This window comes from Bos javanicus, chromosome 23 (assembly GCF_032452875.1).
Source record: "Bos javanicus breed banteng chromosome 23, ARS-OSU_banteng_1.0, whole genome shotgun sequence".
In the NCBI taxonomy this organism is placed as follows: Eukaryota; Metazoa; Chordata; class Mammalia; order Artiodactyla; family Bovidae; genus Bos; species Bos javanicus.
Window position 1 is genome coordinate 39983860 of NC_083890.1, and position 24518 is coordinate 40008377.

The 24518-nt window shown below is 40.0% G+C and overlaps 1 protein-coding gene across 9 annotated transcripts in view; it reads left to right on the top strand.

The window, feature by feature from the left end:
- Nucleotides 1–24518, top strand: part of KIF13A (kinesin family member 13A) — a 202737-nt gene that overhangs the window by 95411 nt on the left and 82808 nt on the right. For all 9 annotated transcript variants that reach the window (XM_061398778.1, XM_061398770.1, XM_061398771.1 and 6 more), the window contains exons 4-6: nucleotides 5739–5799; nucleotides 22199–22291; nucleotides 23310–23490. In XM_061398778.1, coding sequence (XP_061254762.1) covers nucleotides 5739–5799; nucleotides 22199–22291; nucleotides 23310–23490 — 335 coding nt within the window. The remainder of the gene's footprint in view (nucleotides 1–5738; nucleotides 5800–22198; nucleotides 22292–23309; nucleotides 23491–24518) is intronic.

The window sequence follows — 24518 nt, forward strand, 5'->3', positions numbered from 1 at the left end:
TTTTGTTTTGTCTCTATAACTAGACCAAAAGCGACTAAAGGACAGAAACACATGCCTAATGTGTCTCTGAGTTCCCTGTAGTACCTCAAACCGCGAGCAGTGGCAATTAGCCAGAATGCTTTCTGGATCAACTGTTTTATAATTGGAGAAAGTGTGCAATTAGTGAAAGTGTGCAAGTAGAAAGAGGTATGCAGTTGAAAGTACCTTTACATTTGGTGTTTATGGATCAGAAAAATGATTACAGGTCACATTTCTTAGAACCCTGATGCTCTTTCTTCAAGGAACATAAAAGATGCTTTTTTTCTTTTTTTTTAAATGGCAACTTGAATTTTGCTGACCTGCCAGTGAAATGAGACTTTTCAATAAGAGTGGAGTTTCTCTGCGGTGCATCCTGCCTCTGCGTCCTAAGGCACGTTTGCCTCAGAGTGTGTATCACCCAACACATCTGCCTTATTGAAAACAGCTTCTGATCCCTTTACAGGATGATCAGTGGTTCACAGAGATGCAAAGTGAACATTTTTAGGAGTGTGCTGAAGGTGGGACCAATGTGTCCATCAAGCTTCAGGGAATTAAATGCTGGTCTGAGTTTTACAAGCTGGAAACTAAGAGGAGGGAGTGGGATTCCAAGCAGGTGGAGTTGCATTTCATTGAAAACAGTGAAGACAGTGGTTTTCAGATTTTAAAAACAACTGGGGAGCATCTGTACCTTTGGTTCTTTTTCTAGTTGAAGGCTCTTGGAAAATGTGGGTTGCTTTACAAAAAAGTTAACAATATTGATTGGCATTGGTGAAATATGAAAATTATACTTGGTTTATACAGATTTGATTTTTTGGGGGGGGGTCAGTTGTATGCCTTAAAAAGTCCCCCATCTCCTATACTCAAGATACCAGTGACTTCATAATGAATAGGTAAAATAAAGATTTAGGAATTCTAGTGAAATTAGTTAGAAGTCTTGAATAAATATTTTTCTCTAGTATAATGTGCTGGCTTCAGAAAAAATGATGTATTTCCTTTTTATTTGAAGTGGTTAGTTTCCAAAGAATAGCTCTCAGGAAAATAGTTTAGTTATCTCTTTTGAAATGTCAATGATTTTGTTTTGAACTTTTTATTTTGTTTTGGCGTATAGTCGATTAACCACCTTGTGATAGTTTCGGGTGAACAGTGAAGGGACTCAGCCATATGTGCGTATCTGTCCATTCTCTTCTAGACCCCTCTCGCATCCAGGCTGCCACATAACATTGAGCAGAGTTCCTTGTGCTATACAGTAGAACCTTGTTGGTTATCTCTTTTAAATATAGCAGTTGTACATGACCATCCCAAACTCCCTAACTCTCCCTTCCCATTGGCAACTGGAAATGTCAATGATTTCTGTATGAGAAAATCAAAATTTCTTTAAGACCTAAGAAAACCATGTCCTCTTTTGTTACAAACCTTTGTGATTAAGTTAAATAATTTTTTTAAGCCAGGAAAAGAAAGATAATTGTTTGTGAACACTAGTTTATTTGTAGTACTAACGGCACCCCACTCCAGTACTCTTGCCTGGAAAATCCCATGGATGGAGGAGCCTGGTGGGCTGCAGTCCATGGGGTTGCGAAGAGTCGGACCCGACTCAGCGACTTCACTTTCACTTTTCACTTTCATGCATTGGAGAAGGAAATGGTAACCCACTCCAGTGTTCTTGCCTGGAGAATCCCGGGGACGGGGGAGCCTGGTGGGCTGCCGTCTATGGGGTCGCACAGAATCGGACACGACTGAAGTGACTTAGCAGCAACAAGATTGCAGGGGAAATGATCATGCTACCTTAGATAAATTATTTTAAACTTTTACACACTATTTTCGTAAGTCATACCAAATAGCTATTCTCACAATAAATAATTATACTTGATGTGGTCATACTAGTTTATGCTCGTGAACCCTGGAATGATGATGCTGGAGAGGACTCATCTAGTGACCGAATCTCTATTTGACCATTAAAGGCCACAAGTTCCCTGAAAAACTGCATCTGAAAGTAATGAAACATTTAAAAATCTGTCTTGCAGTTTGAACTTCTACTTTTTCCTAAGAGTTCCTCATGTCCATTCCATGTTCTTGTCTGCATTTCAACTTCTTCTCCTGGTATTATGTTTATTTATTGAGAAAGTATTACGTACAGTGACTGCTCTGTATGAGATATGACCCAGACAGCAGCCTAAGACAAAGCCCCTGCCCCCGCCAGGTTTGCCTTTAAGTGGAGCTGAGACCCACACAAGAAGAACTAAGCCATGGAACAGGACCGCATGTGAACTAGTGCCGTGGGCGATGGAGAGTGCTCTGAAATTTCAAAGAAGGATTGGCGGGGAAATCACTGGCAGCCTTTCTTAAAGAAAAAAATGACAGCAAAAATCTTTCCAGTTGCTTTGAGTTTTTAGGAAAATCCTTCAGATTTCTGGGCTTAACTTTCTTATGATAAATGTTGAGTAAAATCATAACCCATACTCCGTGACTGGCTTGAGGCGTGCCTATTCTAAAATGCTTGTGATCACAGGTTTTGAAATTTGAGACATAATTCAGTTCAGGGAGAGGCCAGTATTTGGCAGGCAAAGAACAAGTGTGTCTGCCAGTACTATCAGAGCCCTTTGAGAAAACGCTTTTAACATTTGTCTGAATTTGGGAGTGGGGGCAAGTGCCTAAAATGAAAATTTCATCTTCCTTTTTATGATCAAAACCAACTTTAGACTATTAACTAGTTTGTTAGAAATGAAAGTTGGCACAGAATTTGGAATGATTGTTGTTAAGGGTAGACCCCCAGTTTTGGAGTGGATTTCATTTTATTTCAAGTGACATTACTGTGAATATAGATCTTAGCTTTCTAATCTTATATGCACAATAGCAAACTGTTACCCGTAAGTTTCTGGAAGGTATGAAAAATTAACATACAGGAGATAAATTATGATTTCACTGTATGTAGCAGCTACTAAGAGGAATTCATTGGAGTCTAGAGGGAAACAGTACCTAAAAATTGGACAGGAGCCTCTGTTGGCTGTTTAAAGCCAGGAGAGTTGACTTAAGTCAAAAGGAAAGGAAAATACCCTGGAATTGAAAGTTAAGTGTTATAAAGATGCCATCAAAGGGAGGTTGTGGAATCTCCTTTTCTGGAAATGTTTAAAAACAAGACAGATCTTCATCTCTCAGGAGAAGTGTTGAAATTCTGTCCTGCCTTGGGGCAGGAAGATTAACTGGATTATGCCTGTGTGGTCTCTCAAGTCTTTGGAAGAGCCCTAGAATGCAGTAAATATTTCACACTCTGTTGGCTGGAACTGTTGTTTCATAGCTGTTCATTTTAACCTTGGTTATTCTGAGACCAGAGTGAATGTTTGTATACATAACAAAATTGAATTTGGATTTGAGGTTGATGATATAAGTTGTGTGTGGACCTGAATCCATTTAAAAGCACTGAAGTACAGGTGGTGCTGAAAATATTCAGAGTGTAACTTTGTCTTTTGGTGATATGGAAGGTACCTGCTTTCTTCCAAGGTCTCAATGCCAGTAATCATTAATAAATAATTATAAAGCAACTACTGTGGACACTGCATGATACAAATAAGAATTAGGTACGGTTCCTATGCTACCTTTGTCTAGCAGTAGAGGTAAAACCTATGCACAGATCATATACAGGGTAAGTAAAAAAATAATTGTGATAGGAGTCACAAAAATAGGATTTAACAGTATCGTGAGAGTTCAGAGAAGAGAAAGCTGATCCCTTTGGGTTTAACCAAAGAATGCTTCCTGGACGAAAAATATATTGGCACGGGCCTTAAGGAGTGTGGAGCATTTTGAAGGGTGGAAACGAAGCAAATGACGGGTGGAATTGTACTAGTAACTCCGAGGTATGGACAACTTCAGCTGAAGCATGTGGCTTTTGGGAGACTTAGGCTGGAAAGTTCCCTTAGGGCCAGTTTCTAGGCCTGGGTCAGAGTGTTTGTTTCTGACTGCCCAGTGCTTACAATCCCTTGGAAATGGTTAAACGTTCAAGAGTCTCTGTCCACAGGAGGATTGCATTTTACTATTGGCGTTGCATGGGGGAGCAGGGAAGGCTGGAACAAGGAGCCAAGAAAACAGATGCTGAGTCCCCTGAGTCAGTTAGCTTGAGGAATAGGATGGTGATGCTGAGAAACAGTAGCTTCAGGGCATGGTACTGGGTGTTACTCCAGAAAGGGTCGCTGGGCTTCCCAGGTGGCTCAGTGGTAAAGAATCTGCCTGCCAAGCAGGAGACACAGGTTCAATCCCTGGGTCAGAAAGATCCCCTGGACAAGGAAATGGCAACCCACTCCAGTATTCTTGCCTGGGAAATCCCATGGACAGAGGAGCCTGGCAGGCTATAGGCCATGGGTCGCAAACAGTCGGACATGACTTAGCGACTAAACAACAAGAAAGGTCTCCTCATCAAAAGAAATTGGAGAAATAAAGTTACACAACCAAATGGGTTTATGTATGGATACCAAGGGGGAAAGGGGAGGTGGGAAGAATTGGGAGGTCAGGATTGATATTTAATACATATACACTGTCGATATTATCTGAAAAATAGATAACTAATGAGAACATACCGTATAGAACAGGAAATTCTACCTAATGTGCTGTGGTGACCTGAATGGGAAGGACAGTCCAGAAGGGAGGGGATATATGTCCCCATATAAATCCCCATATATGTCTCCATATATGTATGGCTGATTCGTTTTGCTGTACAGTAGAAACACAACATGGTAAAGCAACTATACTCCAATAAAAATGAATTTTAAAAAAATGGGTGTATTTGCTGAAGACTTTTCAGCACCTTTAATGTTGAGAATTGCATAGAAAACCTTAAACAGGGTAAAATATGCACCATTTCCAACGTGGTATAATCCTTATTTCACGGACTGTCTCAGGAAACTGCCGTCCCTTGGTGCGTACTTTGGGGAGCATGGCCCTGTGCATGTGGTAAAGATGTCTGGAACATGAGTGGTGGTCGTATGCATGGAAAACAGTGGTTAGAGGTGTGTCCGTATGGAGCAGGGAAGCCTGGAGTGCTGCAGTCCATAGGGTCACAAAGAGTTGGACACGACTGAGCGACTGGACTGAACTGATAGAGCAGCATTAACCATTCCTAGTACATAGTAGGCATTCCATAACTGTACAAAAAGCTAAAGCGTGCAAGAGCGAATTGATATAGTAACAATACTTGGCCCAGAATTAGGAGTCTTAAGATTTCTGGGAATGTGGAAAGTTTTGACAAACCTTTAGCTATGCTAGAAATGATAAGGTCATGGAAAGTTAGGTGGGACTGATTTCAGTGAAAGTTGATCACTTTAGTATTTCTTGTGAAACCATGGAAGGTCCACCATGGAAGGTCTACCTGGGCCACCATTTCAGCATCTGCTGAAACTGCAGACTTGGGAGAGAAGCCATTGTCTTTTCTCACTAAAAGTATAATTTAAAATATTTTGGCTAAGAGGTCTGCTTGTTTGAATGTGGAGTAAGTAGCAATTTTCATATATAATTTACTCTAATACAAGAAAATAACCTTGTATTTGTAATACAAGAAAATAGCCAATTTAGTCTGAAAGAAACTTCAGAGTTAATAAAGAGTCATACTTCTGGTTTTTGTTTTTTCTTTTAAATTAGACAGAAGCAGGCATCCTCATCAGTGAATTGTTTTTCAGACTGATTTACTCATGGAAGTTAATACGTTTTTAAGTTTAATATTCTGTTCTTTCATCCAGGTATTTGCATTTGATTATTGCTTTTGGTCCATGGATGAATCCAACACTACAAAGTATGCTGGTAAGTTGATTGTCTCTCTCTACTTGATGTTGGGCCTCTGGCCTCTTCTTGCATTACGTCTGTTTTCTTTAATTATTCCAGAGTTCTGTTTTTTCCATAAAATTTGCACTCATTCTTTCCAATTCTAGCATGTGGGCTTTGAAGCCAGTAAGATTTGGTTTCAGGATCTGGCTCAGCCACGTACTTGCTAAGAAACTGCAGACAGGTTCCCCCTCTCTGCCCCCAAGCTCCTTAAGCTTCAGGTTCTTCACCTGTGAAGGGGGTATGACGTATCTTTAGAGGTGTTCCAAGGATTGGAGATGACGGGGAACCACCTTAAGCTGTGTTGCGGTTATCACACGAAAAGGAGGTTAATGTGTCCTGTCTTCCCTCACCTCTGACTTGTAGAGGATGCTCTGCTCATGTAAACAAGCAACGACAGATGCTGTTGGTTTTCAGGACCCTCTCACGTCCTGAGTGTTCTAGGGTAGTCAGTGGTGATGTGAACTAAAGCTCTTCTTTCTTCAGGGAAACATGGCCTCCTGGCCCCACGTTTTGCTACTGTTCCTTCCTTTTGAGGCATTTTATCCCTACTTCATTAAATACAAATGACTGCTATTAATAATTTTATTATTTGTGATCACAGGTGAATCTTCACTTTTCCTAGGAGTTTAAGTAAGCTCAAGAGGGAAGCACTTGTTTTAGTGGAGGAGGTCTTCATTCCTCTCCTTCTGACTGTGACCCCTTTTCTTAAATATATCGTCTTAATGAGTATTTTCTCCTTACTTATGAGACTCACAGCTGGGACTTCCCTGGTGGTCCAGTGGCTAAGACTCCAAGCTCCCAATGCAGGGGGCCCAGGTTCCATCCCTGGTCAGGAAACTATATCCCACATGCCGTAACTAAGAGTCCACATGACTAAGACCTGTGCAGCTAAATACATACATACATGCATAAATATTCAAAAAAAAAGAATCTCAGTTGAATTATTTTTCCATTTACTGAACGAAAGGGCAAGAGGATTATGGAGAGGCTGTAGATCTTAAAAGATTAGAAGGCAAAGGAAGTCATCTGCTTGTAGGAAATTTTGTTTCTTGATAACCTTTTCCTTGCCGTATAAAGAAAATCTGCTGAGAAATTATTTGATATATAGTTTTTTCAAAAGTTAATCTTGAAGTTGGAAAATTCTTTCCGGGGCTCTCATTGAGTAAATAAGCCTTCTTTCCAAACATCATTCCTACAACTTCAGCAGTGTATTTTATTAATGTGAATAGATAATTTTTAATGTTGGCTGTAATTAATTTGTCTTTTTATTAGTCCTTCGGGATGCTAGATAATATATTCTACAGAGTCTGCCTTGACTGTTAGCACTGTGTGTATTTTCATTCTGCTGCTAAGTCACTTCAGTCGTTTGCAACTCTGTGCGACCCCATAGACGGCAGCCCACCAGGCTCCCCCGTCCCTGGGATTCTCCAGGCAAGAACACTGGAGTGGGTTGCCATTGCCTTCTCCAATGCATGAAAGTGAAAAGTGAAAGTGAAGTGGCTCAGTCGTGTCCGACTCTTCGTGACCCCATGAACTGCAGCCTAACAGGCTCCTCCATCCATGGGATTTTCCAGGCAAGAGTATTCTGGATGTGTGCTTTTGGATTTTAAAAAAACACTTCATACTGTGACAGAAACAAATGAGGACAAATGCTATGGCTATACAAAGCACAGTCTCTCATTCTGTTCAATTGATATTATTCCGGATGTAGTCAGATATAGCTCCCTGGATTAAAAATCTTACGAAATTCTCAAATACTTTAGAGGACTCCTCATCACTTATAGATAAAATCTATACTCCTTGGATGACATTTAAGGTCCTTTATTATTAATATATAACCCCATCTACCTTCCCTACCCGCTGCTCCCTGTCTCCCTACCATCCATTCTGTGCTCCATCCCAGTGTGATTGTTCTTCTTATTTAACCCAGGAAGCCAGAAAGAATCAGAATAGTTCCTTAAATATTCATTAAACCCCTACTGTGTGTGCAGCCAAGGAAGCCCTTGAGAAATTAAAACCTAAGTTGGAAAGCAAAAGAACGCAAACACACGACAGTAAACATTTGGAGATAGTATTTAAGCTCAAATTTTTACAGGTTTATAAGTACTATAGAAAACCCAAGGAGAGGCAAAAATCTGGAAAGACTGAAGTTGCCTGGGAAGAAATCATAAAGGAAATGGGACTGTAACTGGACATAAAAGTTTAGCATAGATTTAACCAAAGGGCAGTATGGAAGGCAGGCTTCCCAGGTGGCTCAGTAGTAAAGAATCCACCTGCCAGTGCAGGAGATGCAGGAGATGTGAGTTCGATCCCTGGGTGGGGAAGAGCCCCTGGAGGAGGAAATGGCCACCCACTCCAGCATTCTTGCCTGGAGAATTCCATGGACAGAGGAGGCTGGCAGGCTGCAGTCCATGGGGTCACAAAGAGTCGGGCAGGACTGAGCACATGCACAGTGTGGAGGGCATCCAGACGAGAGGAAGCGTATGGTGTCAGGGACAGCATGTGGACTCTGAAGTCCACTCTGGTCTAAGTCTCAGGACGCTTGCTTTGATTCTCTTAGACAATTTAATCTCTCTGAGCTATAGTTTCTTTTCTGTAAAATGGGAAGCATGTCAATGATAGTACTTAGATGTTGTTATAAGGCTTCAGTAGGTAACTGCATGAGCTGACCAGTGGAAGGTGCCCATAAATACTTCATTTGGCTTTTTCATAAGTGAGGGTGCAGAAGTGGAAGTGAGCATGGTGTGTAACACTGGTCCAAGCAGAAGATGCATCTTATGGGGAATCAGTGAGAGACTTCCTTGTACATGTTGAGTGAAGCCAGATAACAGGAAATTTTAAAAAGCTAGGCTAAGAACCATTAAAAAAAAAAAAAAAGGCTGTTGGAGTGATGTGGTTAATAGAATGTTTTAGGAAGATTGTTTTTCTCTTCCTTTTCAACATCTCTACAATCATATCCTCCATTAACTGCCCATAGAGACCATCCTGGTGTTCTGCAATGTATCACTTATGCCTCTGAATGTAAACCTTTTTCCTACTGGAAATAACTTTATTAAGTACAGATGATAAAATTCAAATGTGAAAGTCAAGATGTCTGTAGCTTTTCACTACATATAGTATGTTGATGAATATATAAAGAGATAAAAATGCTTTCTAAACATACTGATAGCCTAAACTTTACTAAATCTTTGTTTGCATGATCACAGTAAATTCCATGTTCCAATTAGCCTGAAACAAGATTTTCTTGATTGATAGAGTAGCATCTATTTACAAAGTGTAGGGAGAAAGTTTCTTATTCTTTAGACATTCCTGTTATTGTACAAATGCTGTGACCACCTCGGCAGTAAAATTCTTGCTCACCACTCCCTCAGGTTTTTTGGCACTTATTGCAAATAGTCTGCCTAGTAAATATATTGCTAGTAGATTAGTTGAGTGGTTTCTGTACTAATTTGATTTACTTTTTTTTAATTCAATATTTATTTTTTAAATTTATTTATTTTTAATTGGAAGATCTTGCTTTACAATATCGTATTGGTTTCTGCCATATAGTCGTTTTATTTTATATTGAATTATAGTTTGATTTCTTTTCTCTTTAGTTTAAAAAAAAAACAAACATGATTCCGTCTTAATTGTGAATGGAAACATTAAGATAGAAGCATTCATTCTCTGATCAGGCATAGAGGGAACGGAGAAAGGGAAGCACATAGTTCCTGAAACCGACCTATTTGTCGGGCTCAATAAAGAATGGCATCATTGATACTGAATCTGAGCTCTTGAGGCAGCTCTCAAAACTCAGAGGGCAGAGAGGAGGTGGGAGGGAGCGAGATGAGTGCCTGGACTGAAAGAGCAAAGGGAGGCTCTTGATTTCACGGGGTGTGTCAATGTTCAATTCTAAGTTATGTTTTATGTTACTCTATTTATTAAAGGCTACTACCGCAAGCAAGAGCTTCCACTCTCAGGCTGATGTAGAAATCCGTAATTCTGTAGTAGGTTTAAGGGCACAGCGCTGGGTTGGGTGGAGTGGTGGAAGCATGTGGGCTTTTAAATCAAACTGCCTGGGTTCCAATCCCGCCTCCAGCACCTTTTTATCTGTGTCAGGTCAGGCGAGTTCTGTGTCCTCTTAGGTTACATAATTATATTAATCCTGCTCGCATAGGTTGATTTGAGAACTGAATGACCTGTTCATGTAAAGTACCTTAAACCATAGGAAAAGCTCACTTAATGCTTACCATCATCGCCATCACTGTCTCGCTGTAGCGGTAGTAAGGATAGTAGCATCAGTCCTTTGGAGAGAAAATGCATTGTACGTGCTGGTATCTATGAGACCTGGTTTTGCCACAAACTGCTGAACTTCGGGAGTGTCTGTTTCTTCATCTGTAGAGGGAGGATCTATGGCCTGAAATGGTCTCAGATCTCCTCCAGCTCTCGGATTAAACATGAATCAGACATTTTATGCTGGCCGCACAGCTGTTGCAGTGGACTTTTCAGAGGCAAATCAAAGGCTTGTTTGTTAAGCCGTTTGAATGGCATTGAATCATGCTTTGAGACATTGCACATTTTAATTATATTATCGCTTATTACTACCTTTTGGTTAGTGAGTCATAATAATACTTGTCTGTGCATTGTTCTGAATCTTTCAGCAAAAACCTTTGTGACAGGGCTTAAAAAAAAACAAGTAACCTGCAGAATTAGTCTTTCAAAACATGGCATTTCTACATAAATCCATTTCTCCTTCCCTTCCCAAGCCCATAAATATATATACATAAACATAGATCCACACTCAGGATTAAAAAGTCAGTATAAGTCAAGTGATCCTGCTGAAGGCCCATTATTAAGAAAACCATTACTTCTCCATTATTTTCAGTAATAAGAAAAAGGTTATTATAGTGAAACTTTAGAGCACCATAACAGATAATAGGTCTTTGTAAATGTTTAAATCACTGCTAATTTCATTTAAGGACTTCTTGGCCATAAACCAACACATTTTTTATCATGTGCCTAAAATGTGTCAGGTTGGTAAATATCAATGACTTCCAGTAACCTTGGTTTTACTTTTCTTCCTATTAGGAGAGTATTTTTCATAAACCTGTTTTTCTATAAATCTTCATACCAAATAGAAATTGGTCTGTGATGGCATTTCTGGGCAATCTATGTGGACATGAACGTTTCCTGACCTGAGAGTCTAAACTGTTGACTTAGAAATTGTATAACAGTTCTCACCATATGGTATGTTGCTCAGATTTGCTGAAGCCTGTGTTTTCAGTTTTTGTAATACCCTGCAATTCAGGACAAATGTTTTTCATCTGATTCTTGTTCTGCTAATGTTTCTTTGTACCATGAGGGGCCGGCTGAGTGCCCCCTAGCCATGGGCAATCTCTGTGGGGAGAGTAGCCATGTCTGAGTCTGTTCTCTTGATGGGAAAGTTTATGTGCTCAGAGGTAGAAACGATTTCTGTTTTATATTATTTAACTGTGCATCAAAATTTACATTCTAAAAAGTGACAGTAGCCGAAATAAAACCAATTTTTTTAAGAGTTTTTTTTTTTTAATTTTTTTTTTAAATTTTATTTTATTTTTAAACTTTACATAATTGTATTAGTTTTGCCAAATTTAAGCAGAGTTCCAAAATATTCATTTTAGCATATGGTATTCTTTTTTAAAAAATCTTCACGTGTATGTAAACCCTCAGCAAGTACCTTGCATAGAATTAATACTCAATAATTGTTAGCTGTTCAGTTTGTCAAAACTGTGGAAGTTTTCCCTGTGATTATGAGAAGCAATAGTACTTGACGATGTGAAAAGTTAGAGAGTCACTGGAAGTGGAGCATGCCATCTTAAAAAGATGTTTATAAAACAATCTGTAGAATCCTTCTAGATTTTTCTTTGTCTTTTCCAAATTCTCACCCATTCCCGATTTGACAGTTCTTTTAGTGACTCACCTTTATCAAGTTGTCCCTAAACATCCAACTTTGTTTTCTTAAAACTAGCAACTCCCTTTTGGCGTGTGTTAATTGTGTAATTGTGGAGAAGTGCAACTGATATAAGCCAGTCTAGGAGCAAACACAACTGACCCTTTGTAAGAACATAACTCATCTGCTGGGAGTCTAGAGAGTCGTCTTCCAGCTGGATGATTTAGTATGCAGCGGGCATGCCCCAGTGTATTTTACTGGGGAAGAGAGAATGTTTGTTAATTCAGAAAATTGGGTAGGTGAAAGTCAGTTAAGAAAAATTTTTTGGAGTAGGCGAGGCTGATACTGTTAAATTTTTTAAAAGAGTATATGTGTATTCTTTTTTCTCATCTCTACTCCCAGATTTTTTAATCCCACCCAGCCCTACCTTCTTCCACTTTCCTTTCTTTGTCCACATCTATTCCTTGGGGCTTCCCTGGTGGCTCAGAGGTAAAGAATCCACCTGCAATGCAGGAGATGTGGGTTCGATCCCTGGGTGGGGAAGATCCCTTGGAGGAGAAAATGGCAACCCACTCCAGTTTTCCTGCCTGGATAATTCCATGGACAGAGGAGCCTGGTGGGCAATAGTTCATGGAGTCGCAAAGAGTCAGACATGACTGAGCAACTGAGCACGCATACACATTCCTTAGGGCCGCGGTCCCCAAGCTTTTTGACACTAGGGATTGGTTTCGTGGAAGACAATTTCTCCATGGACTGGGCGGGGAGTTCGGGATGATTCAAGCACACTACGTTTATTGTGTGCTTTATTTCTATTATTGTTACATCAGCTCCACTTCACATCATTAGGCATTAGATCCTGGAGGTTGGGGAACCCTGCCCTAGAGTTATTTCTTGGCACCCAGAGACATTGCTTAACTTAGTTGAGTACGTTCATGGGGTGGATAATAATAACAACAATAGACAATAGAATCCTGAGCACTAGGTTCCCAGCACTGCGCTCATTCCTTTACCTGCAGGAGATCATTTAATTGTCAAAATGCCCAATCAGTAGAATCTGATATTGGCCCCATTTTACAAAAGAGAAAACTGAGGTTCAGAGAGGCCCTGCCACTGGTAGGAGAGCTGAAAGCAGTGGTAAAGGTGGATTTGGGTCCATGACAAGTAGGCGTGAGGACTTTATGGATTCTGCCGCAGTCCTGGGCCCTCCTCTCTTTTCTCTCATCCCAGCAGGAGGCTGTGCTTAGGAAATCATACTGTTGAAGTGCTCTGGCTTGGCATCTAGCCAGGAATAATACTGTTCGCCTTCTCCCTCCTGTCGGAAGTTCTCTGGAATCCTGATTGCCTGTGTTTGGTTTGGCTTTCTTCTCCCCTCCCCTCAAGTGTTGTCAGTTCCGTGCACCCCACAGTCCAGAAGAGATACTGAGTCAGGCCTGCCTCTGTGTCAGAGACTGTGGCAAACCATCGGACAGGTGGAGCTGAAACACAGTGACTTTTTCAGCAGCTGTTGAATGTGAAAGCACCCTCCTGAAAATGACTCCAAATGCGTTTTCTGCGCGGGCCTCACAGGTCTTTCCTCTGAGGCCCTGACGCCTGACCCTCCTCCCCCCCATGACTCAGCCACTTTATCAGGCGACAGAAAAAGGCGCTGAAGTTCACTGCCAGCTGGTGACGGGCCCCAGTGCTGTCGCTGGGCTGGGCACGTCTGTCTGGGTGAGTCACCCAGGCCGTGCTGTGAGGAAGGCTGCTGCGGACTGCGGGGCTGGCCGCTCCCAGAGGCCACTGTGGAAAACGGCCTGCGTCGACCTTTACACTCCAGGCCTAGGTTCTCGGGGGCCTGGTTCTTACCCAGCCCCTCGAGGGCAACCCTCTATAGTTGACTAAAACTTAAATCTCGTGTCACCGAGTCAAGCCTTGAAAGCCCTAGCTCTTCTGTCTAAAGTCTGTAGTTTGGGGTCATTTAATGTAAACCAGGTTTAAGGCCTCTACCTGTGACCGTTTCTGAGAGTTGTGCTAATTGAGGGAGAGATTTACTGAAACGTAACCCTCGCTCCTTCGGGTTTGTGTGTGGAGTCTGACGGCTCTCGCCCTGTCCAGGTGCTTGGCTTGGGAGCCGTGCCACCTGCCAAGTCCAGACTCGTCACAGTCGCTAGGGCTGTCAGCCTCGGTTAGGAGTGGAAAAACACCGTCCCAAACGCACAAGCCCAGGAATTCCAGGTCATAAATATATGTATTTTATTTTTTCACTCTAACTCCAGTGAGAAAAGAGATGGGAGAAAGAAGAAAGACTGGAGGTTCTGTTTAAAGTGATAAAATGGTGTTAAAACTCTGACTGCTCTTCCAGGTCACTACTTTAGAAATATTCTGTGTTTATGTCATGTCCAGCCCTGGATCTCCAGACTGAGTGCTTTGGTCAGCCCTGATGTGTGTGAGGCTGGCTTGATTCATGCAGATTGTGAATGAGACAAGATTGTGCCCTCTTCGGGGCTTTCCCGGTAGCTCAGTGGTAAAGAATCCACCTGCAATGCGGGAGACTCAGGAGATGTGGGTTCAATCCCTGAGTTGGGAAGATCCCCTGGAAAAGGAAAGGGCAACCTACTCTGGTATTCTTGCCTGGAGAACCCCACGGACAGAGGAGCCTCGTGGGTTACAGTCCATGAGGTTGCAAAAGAGTTAGACATGACTGAAGTGACTAAGCATGCATGCACATGCCCTTTTTGAGTTTCGGGGGGGTTTTTTGGCCACGCTGCCTGGCATGTGAAACCTTAGCTCCCTGACCAGGGATCGAACACATGTCCCTTGCGTTGGAAGTTCAGAGTCTTACCCACTGGACCACTAGGAAGTCCCAAGTTATGCCCTCTTATTTTGTTCTCACCTTTCCTAGAGCATAGCCACTGTGAAGAGTTGGTGTATGTATGGTATGCACTTTCCCTCCCACCCCTGGCTTCTCTTCCTCTGTACTTCGGTATCAGGGCCCTGCTATAGAGAGAATTCCCTTGTTTCCTCAGCTCCCAGTGCATATGCCTGGTAGCTCTGAGGCCATTGCTACTGTTCCCAGGAGGGACAGGCTATGTACAAGTGTGGAGACTCAGGGTGTTAGCATTGCAGAGGTCTGTACCATGTGTGACTCAGGGCTGGGTGGGTCAGGTCTTCTGTGGCTTGGCTTGCAGAAATTCCAATCAGGAACCCTCTCTACCGTTCTGACATCGTGTTGTGGGTTGCTGCGGGCATGCCTGTGTTTTAAGACTTGTCCACACGGTTATAGGCGTCTAATCATAAGCCCCACAGAGGAAATTGGCATCTTGGTCATGGTTCTGAACAAGTGAGATCACGTTTGCCCTGTGGACTCCCTGCACCTGGCACGTGGAGCTGGCATCGGTAGAGTGGCTGTCTCCTGTTGGGCAGGGATCCTGCGGAAAAGCCACAGGCTCTTGGGTTGGACCAAGTTGTGCCTAGGTGTGGTTTGTCTGGGACAGAAAGAAATTCTCATAGATCCTTCTGCTTCCATCAGGACTTCTGGCTTTTCCCTTCTGGGCTGACATTCATTCTCCTAGACAAGGGCACTTAATTCTATTTGTGAACTGGAGTCAGGAAACATTAAGGGTGGGAGTAGAGCATCTTTTATGGATTCCCCGATTCCCACCATCCAGCATAATGAGCTCCTTTTTTTTTTTTTTTTTTCTTTTTTTGTTCGTTAACTAAGCTTCTAAAAGCAGTGGACAAGTTACTTTTTCCTGTACTGAAAAAAAAAAGGATTCCTGTGTTTAAAAAGGAACAAAGTAAAAACAAACACCTTCAGTCTTTTGGATAAACCAGACTCTCCTTACTCGACTGTGTAATGGTCTTTGATGGTTAATATTCTCTGTCCATCACAGAGTGAAGTGTAGCCATTGTTCCTGTATCATGGAAAACTGATTATGCTGAGGAGGGCAGAAGAGCGTGTGGCACCTACATGGAATTTTTAGGCTTTGGGAGACAGTCTTGGCTTTTTTAAAATGATTGTTTATTGTACCAGTGGTGACTGAAAGTCACCAAACCAAAGAATTGATTAAGTATAACTCCAGCCAGGGATTCATAGAGCTACAAAGGCACCAGAATTAAAAAAAAAAAAAAAATAAGGGGAGCTCTGTAGAGAATATTTCTGTTTAGTTTATTGATATGATTTATTAAGTTGCTTTTTCCCCTGAACCTTTCTGAGAAATCTTAATGTTATTAAAAAATGGTAAATATCTTTCCTCTGCTGGACAACCGGGGTTGGCATATACAGCTCCGAATAATTAATGATACTGTTTCTTCTTCCTCTTCTCATTATGACCCGGAACACACACACACTTGTTCACATGCTCCTTTTTTTCTCTCACATGTGAGTACACCATCATAAAACTTTGAAAGTGGGACCCCTAGAGGCTCTAGAGAAATAGCAACAAATGATTCCTTTAATTTTTTTTTCTAAGAATAAGTGTCTTTTATCTTTAAAATGGGATTGGATTGTCTCACAGATTTGTTGCAAAGATGGAGGAGCTATTTAAGGAAAAATAATTAGATGAGTACCTCCATCTTTATACCAAAATTAGTTTTAGTTGGTTAAAAATTTAAGAGATGATATTAATTATGGATATTAGCTAAAATATATTCTAGACTTACAATGGCCAGACACTCTGCTAAGTGCTTTACTGTACTGCCTTATTAAATCACACCAGCAATTCAGTAAGAGAACAAGTATTATTCCTGTTTTATTAATAAAGGAGATCTTGCCCAAGGTAACACAGCTAATAAGCAGCATTCAAGTTTGGAAATAAAACTGGAAAAACCAAAATAAGACTAGAAGAAGAGATGCGTGAATAGCTATGTAATTTGGGGTAATGATAATCCAGAAGGATTTTGAAAGTGTAATGTATACCATAAACGAAAATCATAAAGGAAAAGATAAGAGATTTGAATGTGAAAGACCAAAAGCTTTTGTATGACAAAGAACAGCATAAGACCGAAAGGTAAATGACAGCCTGGGAGAAATATGTACAGCATGTGACAGACCAAAGGCTAGCATCCTTAATATATGATGGGCATTTTTGAATGAATGCTTAACCAGTTACTAAACCAATTGATTTATACAAGTAAACCTAGGACTCAGTCATTTTACTGAAGAGCAAATACAAATGGACAATAAACTAAGGAAAGGAAGATTTTAATGTAACAAAGCAAGGAGCTTGCTTTTTCTGTTAATCAAAATCAGGAAGAATGATAATAGAATTGTTGAAGTTGTAGAAAGAAAGACTCTTGCATTGCTAGAGGAGTTAGTAATTCAATGTTTTTGGAGTTTTGCCTAGTAGAGTTAATAGAAAAGTGTACATAGATAAATATGTAAGGATAAATATTGCAGAAAAAAAGAAAAAGAAGACAATCTGAGTATCTCTAATAGGAAACTGCATCAGTAATGCATACAGCGGAAACTAAGCGGGGCTATTAAAAAATGTAATGTTGATGTATTTTTGTAGAACAGGGAAAGTGTTCATTATTTCTTGTCTTAAGAGTAAATTTCCCTTGAGACATGAAGCCATAGTGATAAAATGGATTCTAGTCTCGCTAGAATCCAGCCTTGCTTAGATTTGTAAAAATCCATGGACTTTACAATATGGTTCTTTGTATTTACCCTTTTATAAATTGTGCTTTGGGGTAGCTATTTAAAGACAGAAAGAAGAAAGATTCTTTTCAGAAACAGAGTATAATTGTTTTCCACTTTTTCATATTCCATTTTGTGTTTCCAGTTTTTTTTCCTTTCCTAGTTATAACCAAAACTTTATTAAATACAGTAAGTCTGAATTGCATTCTGTCTGTCAAATGTAACTAAGTACTTAGCTAAAAGACCTTGACTTCTTGGAAAACTTACGTATACATTTAGTGGACATCAAAAAGACTTATTTTTTTTCAGTCACATAGATTTTGTTTTAATGACTAGGAGGTAATGTGGGTGTCAGTAGTATCTGTAATTTTTATCAAAATTATTCAATTAGTAGTTACAGATGATGTTAACATGTGTGTTCACACCCTAGCACCTTGTTCAACAAAGACTATTGTGGTCTTTGGGGCTCATTGGAATTTCAGAAACAGCTGTATTTTGACCAAAGTGTAAATCCTACAATTAACGTTTTTAAGTTCAACAAACAGTATTTTGAAACCTTTGCCATCACTAACAAGGAAAGGGGCCCCCATTTAAATACACATTAGACAGACGATGAAGGATCTGGGTAGCACTGAAAGCTTTTCAGCTTCCATATATGATCTACTCATGCTATGTTTATAATGTATTTAAATAAAAGTTTTCTCTGAAAAAAAAATGCACATTAATCTGAGAACAGCAATGTCACCAGGGACAATTCCGTAATTAAGAGTGCATACATGTGCCAGGTACTCTGCTAAGATGCCACAGCTCTTGTTTTCAAAGGAGCTCACAATTCAGTGGTCTAGAAAGATGTGGGGGAAAAGGTACTGGAGTGTAATGGGTTTTGAGAGTTTGTTTAAAAAAAAATTACCATGGAAACCAGAGATGGGAGTAACTGATTTCCAGTGTCATGCAGCCTGAGTCACTGATGATGGATGGGCCTCAGTCCACTGGGAGTCACCACCCATAGACCCAGGTCTGCCTCTCTCTGGTGGCCATGTCTGGGGCAAATGACTTACACTTTCTTAGTGGCCCCCTTATCTCCTTATTGATCACGGTCCGTACCTACCTCATCTGGGTATTGCACAGATTCAGCGATATAGATAGAATATGTAAATTGTACTGCAAACAGAGCAGTTGACAAAAAGATTAATTTTTCTTAACATAAATAATAAAGGTATGTAGGTTTAGTGGGTTTCCCTGGTGGCTCAGTGGTAAAGACTCCACCTGCTAAGCAGGAGACGAATTCAATCCCTTGGTGGGGAAGACCTCTTCCCCCTGGAGAAGAAAATGGCAACCCACTCCAGTATTCTTGCCTGTGAAATCCCATGGACAGAGGAGCCTGGCTGACAGTCAGACAACTTAGCAACTAAATAGCAACAATAATACAGGTTAAATAGGTTAATTCATATACTGTTTAATATTTGCAATAATTTAGAAATAGGTCAAGCTGAAATTTATTCTTGTATTTTTACCTGGAACATTCTTTTATCATTTGTTATTTTTACTGCAACTTGAGTTTACATACCCTGAGTTGTTGTTATCAATTGATTCATCATAAACCTATTTCATATAGCTCTATATATAGCATTCATTCTTGAGTGGGTTTTTTTTTTCTTTCTTTCTGTTAATGATCTTTGGTTTAAAAAGGCCTTTCCTACCAAGGTAAATGAAACCTCGTGACCTGGCCTTGAAAAAAAACATTGAGAAAATAATCCCTCATAATTCCAGCCTACTCAGCATCAGAGCAGAAACCAGAAAGTATTCCATCTCACTCCCTGATAAAAGAACAGATATAAATCCTTGATAAGTTAATGACTTCAAACTCCGTGAAACCAGAGTAAAAGCTCTTTGACCACAGTGCTTCTCTGCAGTTAAGTCCTTTTCATTGAGTCAAGTTCTTGCTTTTTTTTTTTCAAGTTACTAAATATGAGTCAAAATCATGAATTATGGTCAGGATGTTTGATCCAGCCAAGTCTTAAAGTATCTTGTCCCCACCCTCACCCCACTCCCTTCCTGGGGGCTGGTTAACCAGTGTGGAAGATCAAATGAGATTGCTCCATTCATCTGTTTGTGCCAAGAAAGTGGTGCTTTTTGAAGGCTTTCGATGGCACTTGGGTCCTGGCTAGGAACCACCATCAGGTCGCACAGGCCTGAGCAGAAGCTGTGTTTCGTTCCCCTACGCAACAGGGGTGTATGTAATTCTGCACTACAGGCTCAGGTCCAGATTTAAGCCTGTTTTGGCATGGGCCTTGGGAATACACGTGGAATAGGGAAAGTCCTTTGAGGAAATATATGAGAAAAAAAAATCAATGGATATGAAAGATTGGCAACAGGGTGGGTAAGATATTTTCCTTTTTAAAAAATTATTTTAATTGGAGGCTAATTATGTTACAATATTGTAGTGGTTTTTGGCATACATTGACATGAACAGCCATGGGTATACATGTGTCCCCCATCCTGAACCCCCTCCCACCTCCCTCCCATCCCATCCCTCAGCATTGTTCCAGTGCACCGGCTTTGAGTGCCGTTTCATGCGTCAAACTTGGACTGGTGATCTATTTCACATATGGTAATATACATGTTTCAATGCTGTTCTCTCAAATCATCCCACCCTCCCAGAGTCCAAAAGTCTGTTCTTTATATCTGTGTCTCTTTTGCTGTCTCGCATATAGGATCATCATTACCATCTTTCTAAATTCCATATATATGCATTAATATACTGTATTGGTGTTTTTCTTTCTGACTTACTTCACTCTGTATAATAGGCTCCAGTTTCCAGATATTTTCTTAATGAGCACAAGACTCTTAAACTTAACTATAACATAAAGGCAATTTTGGAAATGTGTCTTTAGTGGATAAGAATTTTGACAGTCCTTTATTCTTCTCCATGTATTTGTGTATATGCGCATACACATAGTCTTCAGGTAGTCTTCCTAACCCTTATTTTTAGGAAGCCCCTTACAGTTATAGGCTTCTAAAAAAAAAAAAAATCCACATATTCTACCAACATGTTTTAAATGCCTCTTTGGTAGAAGTCAGAAGTTGAGAAATAAGTTTATATAAATTTGGTATATTTTCTTCTGATCCAATTTTTTCTTTAACTTTAGCACACATAGAGAACACATATACATACTATTGGACATAAATTTTTACATTATATGTACAGTCTGAACACAACTTTTTAAAAAACTCAACAATGTTTTTGAATTCTGCTGCTGCTGCTGCTGCTGCTTTTAAGTCACTTCAGTCGTGTCCGACTCTTTGCAACCCCATGGACTGCAGCCCACCAGGCTCCTCTGTCCATGGGATTTTCCAGGCAAGAGTACTGGAGTGGGGTGCCATAGCATTGCTTAAACACATAGATTTGTTTTGCTTGTTTTTTTAAGATGGTGTGTTTAAATATTCCATCATATAAAATACATTTTATGCATCTACTACTCCCTTACTAATTGGCGTTTAACTTGATTCCAACTTTCAGTATTATAAATAATGCTGTGTGAACATCCTTTTACTGGGGTCTCTTGGGGATTGGGTCTCTAGGGCAGATGCCCCATAGTGGGCCGGAGAGCGAGGACATATTCCTTTTTCTTGGTGCTGTGAGGTTTTCCTTAGAATGGCTGCATTCATTCATTCTCCCATCAACAGTTTATGAAAATACCTATTTCTTCAGTTCAGCTATATTGGATATTGTCATGTGTTGCGTGTTTTTTTTTTTTTTTGCCAGCCTGATGATTGAAAATATTGTTTCATGTTTACACTTTTAATTTGAGTCCCATTCTGCAGCTGTGATATGTCATAACACAATGAGACTGCTAAAATCAGATGCATGAAAGAAAAACATACACTCAAGAGCTTATGTTATATTGCATTATTTCCAAATGTAAAAGGAATTGTCATTTGGATAAAAAGATTAAACTGACTAATTCTCTGGACAAACATTTATTAAGCATTTCATACTAGGCACTAGGATTACAGAGATAAACAGATTATGGACTGACATCAGTCAGGGGCTCCAGTAGAGGAAAGAGGTACTTCAACCAGTAATTTCTGCATAGAGGAAGGAGAAAATCACTTTAATTCTCTTGATGGTGGGGATTGCATGTTAGAAAGACATCAATTTTAAAAGGCGGTAAATGCCTCATTAAATGTTTTAAAAAGATTTTCACACCTTTACTCTTCACCTGGGCACTACGTGACATAAATAGTCCACGACAGAACACCCCTAGGAGTCGCAGTGAGCTGTAGAAAGACTCACAGATGAGAACTTGTTCCCTAACCCCCATGGGAACACATGTGGGTTATCTGTGCTCAGCACACCCCCTCTACCAGTGATGAATGGTTTCTCAGCACGTGGCATGTACTTAGCACCACTCTAGGTGCAGAGGGGCACACACATACCGAGATGTGGGCGACATGGTTCCTGCTCATCAGAAGCTCAGAATCCAGGTGGGGAGACAAGGCAGTTTATATTGAATGACACTTTCATACTAACTCAGGAAAAGGAACTAAACCAAATTCAAATGATGCTTCCATATGACCCACAGACAATGGATAGGAAACTTAAGAGAAATGTCTTAGAGGGAAGCAGCGGGTAGAATGATAAATTGTCCCAGGTACTGGGTTATGGTGTAGAAGAATAAATAATAAAATTGCATTCATTATGCTCTCAATCCACAGCCCTGCACATAGTAGGTATGCAATACACTCAACATCTTTTTTGGATTGAGAGCATGTTATTAGTGACGGGGGCTCAGTTACTAACACAAATATGTCAAGAAAAATCAGTCTTTTTATTTTTGTTTTTTTAGGTCAAGAAGTGGTTTTCAAGTGCCTTGGGGAAGGAATTCTTGAAAAAGCCTTTCAGGGGTATAATGCTTGCATTTTTGCATATGGACAGACAGGTAAGTAGCTGCTTTTCTTTACAGTCAGTGATACTAAATGTGCATTTCTTAAAACATAGAAATAGAAAACACTTTGGGAAGCTGTAGAAAAATGCTTCTGACTTCACAGGTTTAGCTGAATTAAATGATCAAAGTAATCTTTTTGAAGGTTCAACAGTTGTGGAATGAAGTAATTTAAGTGTTAGTGAGCATGCTAGTTTCAAACTATTAAGTGTCATTTTCCTAAATTATAGTTTTAACCTGTATTTGAGCTAGGAAAATAATTACCAGTTTCTTAGTACAAATGTTATAGTGAAAAACTGTAGAAAAACTCTTAGTATCTATCATCCTATACGGAGGACTTCACCAGGATATAGAAGTGATGATAGGTTATTAAACAAAACTAGACTAGTAGTTCAGAAATTAACACTGTGAGCCACCCATTATTTCAACTATAAAGTTGGAATAAGTTAATTAAATGATAACAATACTGTGTATTATCATGTCATGGGACATCAAGGAGAATATATAGCAAAGCACTTTCAAAAGTGTGAAATATTTTGTGGGTCAAATATGTTAATGTTACTTGATGTATAGTTGACTATTTATGCACTTTTTAAAAACTTTCTGTCATATATTGGAGTATAGTTGATTAACAGTGTTAGTTTCAGGTGTCCAGCCAAATGATTGTTATACATGTTTAGGCTGTTACATAATCTCAAACAGAGTTCCCTCTACTATACTGTAGTTCCTTTTTACTATATAGACTTCTAAGGATTACATATTGGTAGTGCTTCCATTAGTACGCATCCATCTGTAAAGGAGGTACCCTCTGGGTCTCACAGTAAAAGTCAGACTGGCAGTCAGGAGCGTAATAGAAAGAATAGTAACTCTGGTGTCCGAGGGCCTGGCTCTGGGGGCCAGATTGTCTGCTTCTGCTGTGTGACCTTGGCCGATGTGTAGGACACACTTGTACATTTGAAGCGTTACACGTCGCCTCCTCTTCCATCCTCCTCTCTTTCTGCTCACCTTTCTTCAGGCTCAGGAAAATCCTTCTCCATGATGGGCAATGCTGAGCAGCGAGGCCTCATCCCAAGGCTCTGCTGTGCTTTATTTCAAAGGATCTCTCTGGAGCAGAATGAGTCACAGACATTTAAAGTGGAAGTATCCTATATGGAAATTTATAATGAGAAAGTCCGGGACCTGTTAGACCCCAAAGGGTAAGTTAGTGGTTGACATGAACCTTGTAATGGGGGTAGTAGTTCTAAATGATCCTGAAGTTAAAGTTGCAAGTGAATTTATGTGTTTGAAGCCCTCGGTCACCACTCCCGTTTCAGTTCGTTTACTGAGAGATCATCAGCTTCTTAAAGCCTGTCGGTATACCCAGGATTCATAGTTTATCCTACGCTCATGTATAAATTGCTTACCTATGCCATTTAGATGACTGTTGGTACTGTTTTGGTATTTTTGCCAATATGGTTTAGTCATATTTATTTGTTGAGTTAAGAATGACACAGTGGTCTTTCCATCTGCTCTAATTGGAGGTAAAGCGGTCGAAGGTTTTGAGCGACCTGGCCTAGATAAGCCATTCTCTTCTGGGAATGTACATTGGAATCACTCGGAGGCTTTTTAATGCAACACTGGCCTGAGCCCCTCCCTTAGGGCTGATGATTCAGTAGACCCAGGAGGAAACCCAGGCATCTGTATTTTTTAAAAGCTAGGTGATAAAAACCAGATGAGTTTGATTCATAGAGGAAGGAAAGGGCCATTTACCTTTTAATTAAAATTTTTATTGATTTAAGAATAATATATATAAAACTTAGAAAGTAGGTAAAGTGTAAGAAGAAATAAAAATGGCCTATAATCCCATCACTCAAAAATAACTGCTGTTAACACTTTATGCATTTTGGTGTCTCAGATCTATGGAGTAGGTATGTAGTGTGTGTGTTGAGGTTCTTCTCTGAATACAATTCAGTAGTCTGAATTTTTTATATAATATGATGAATACTTTCTCATGTTATTAAAAGTATTTTAAAAATGCATTCAGCAGCTGTATAATCAAGGGTATAATCAGAGGTATAAGATAAAAATTATGGATGGCAAGGAAGTGACCCAGTCATCAGAAATGTTTTTACTTTTAGCTAATAACTGTGTAATGCATATGAAAGAACATTTATAATACATGTAAGATATAAAGAATAATAAAAATAAATGACTGTTCTGCTCACCATTTGGCTTAATAAATGGA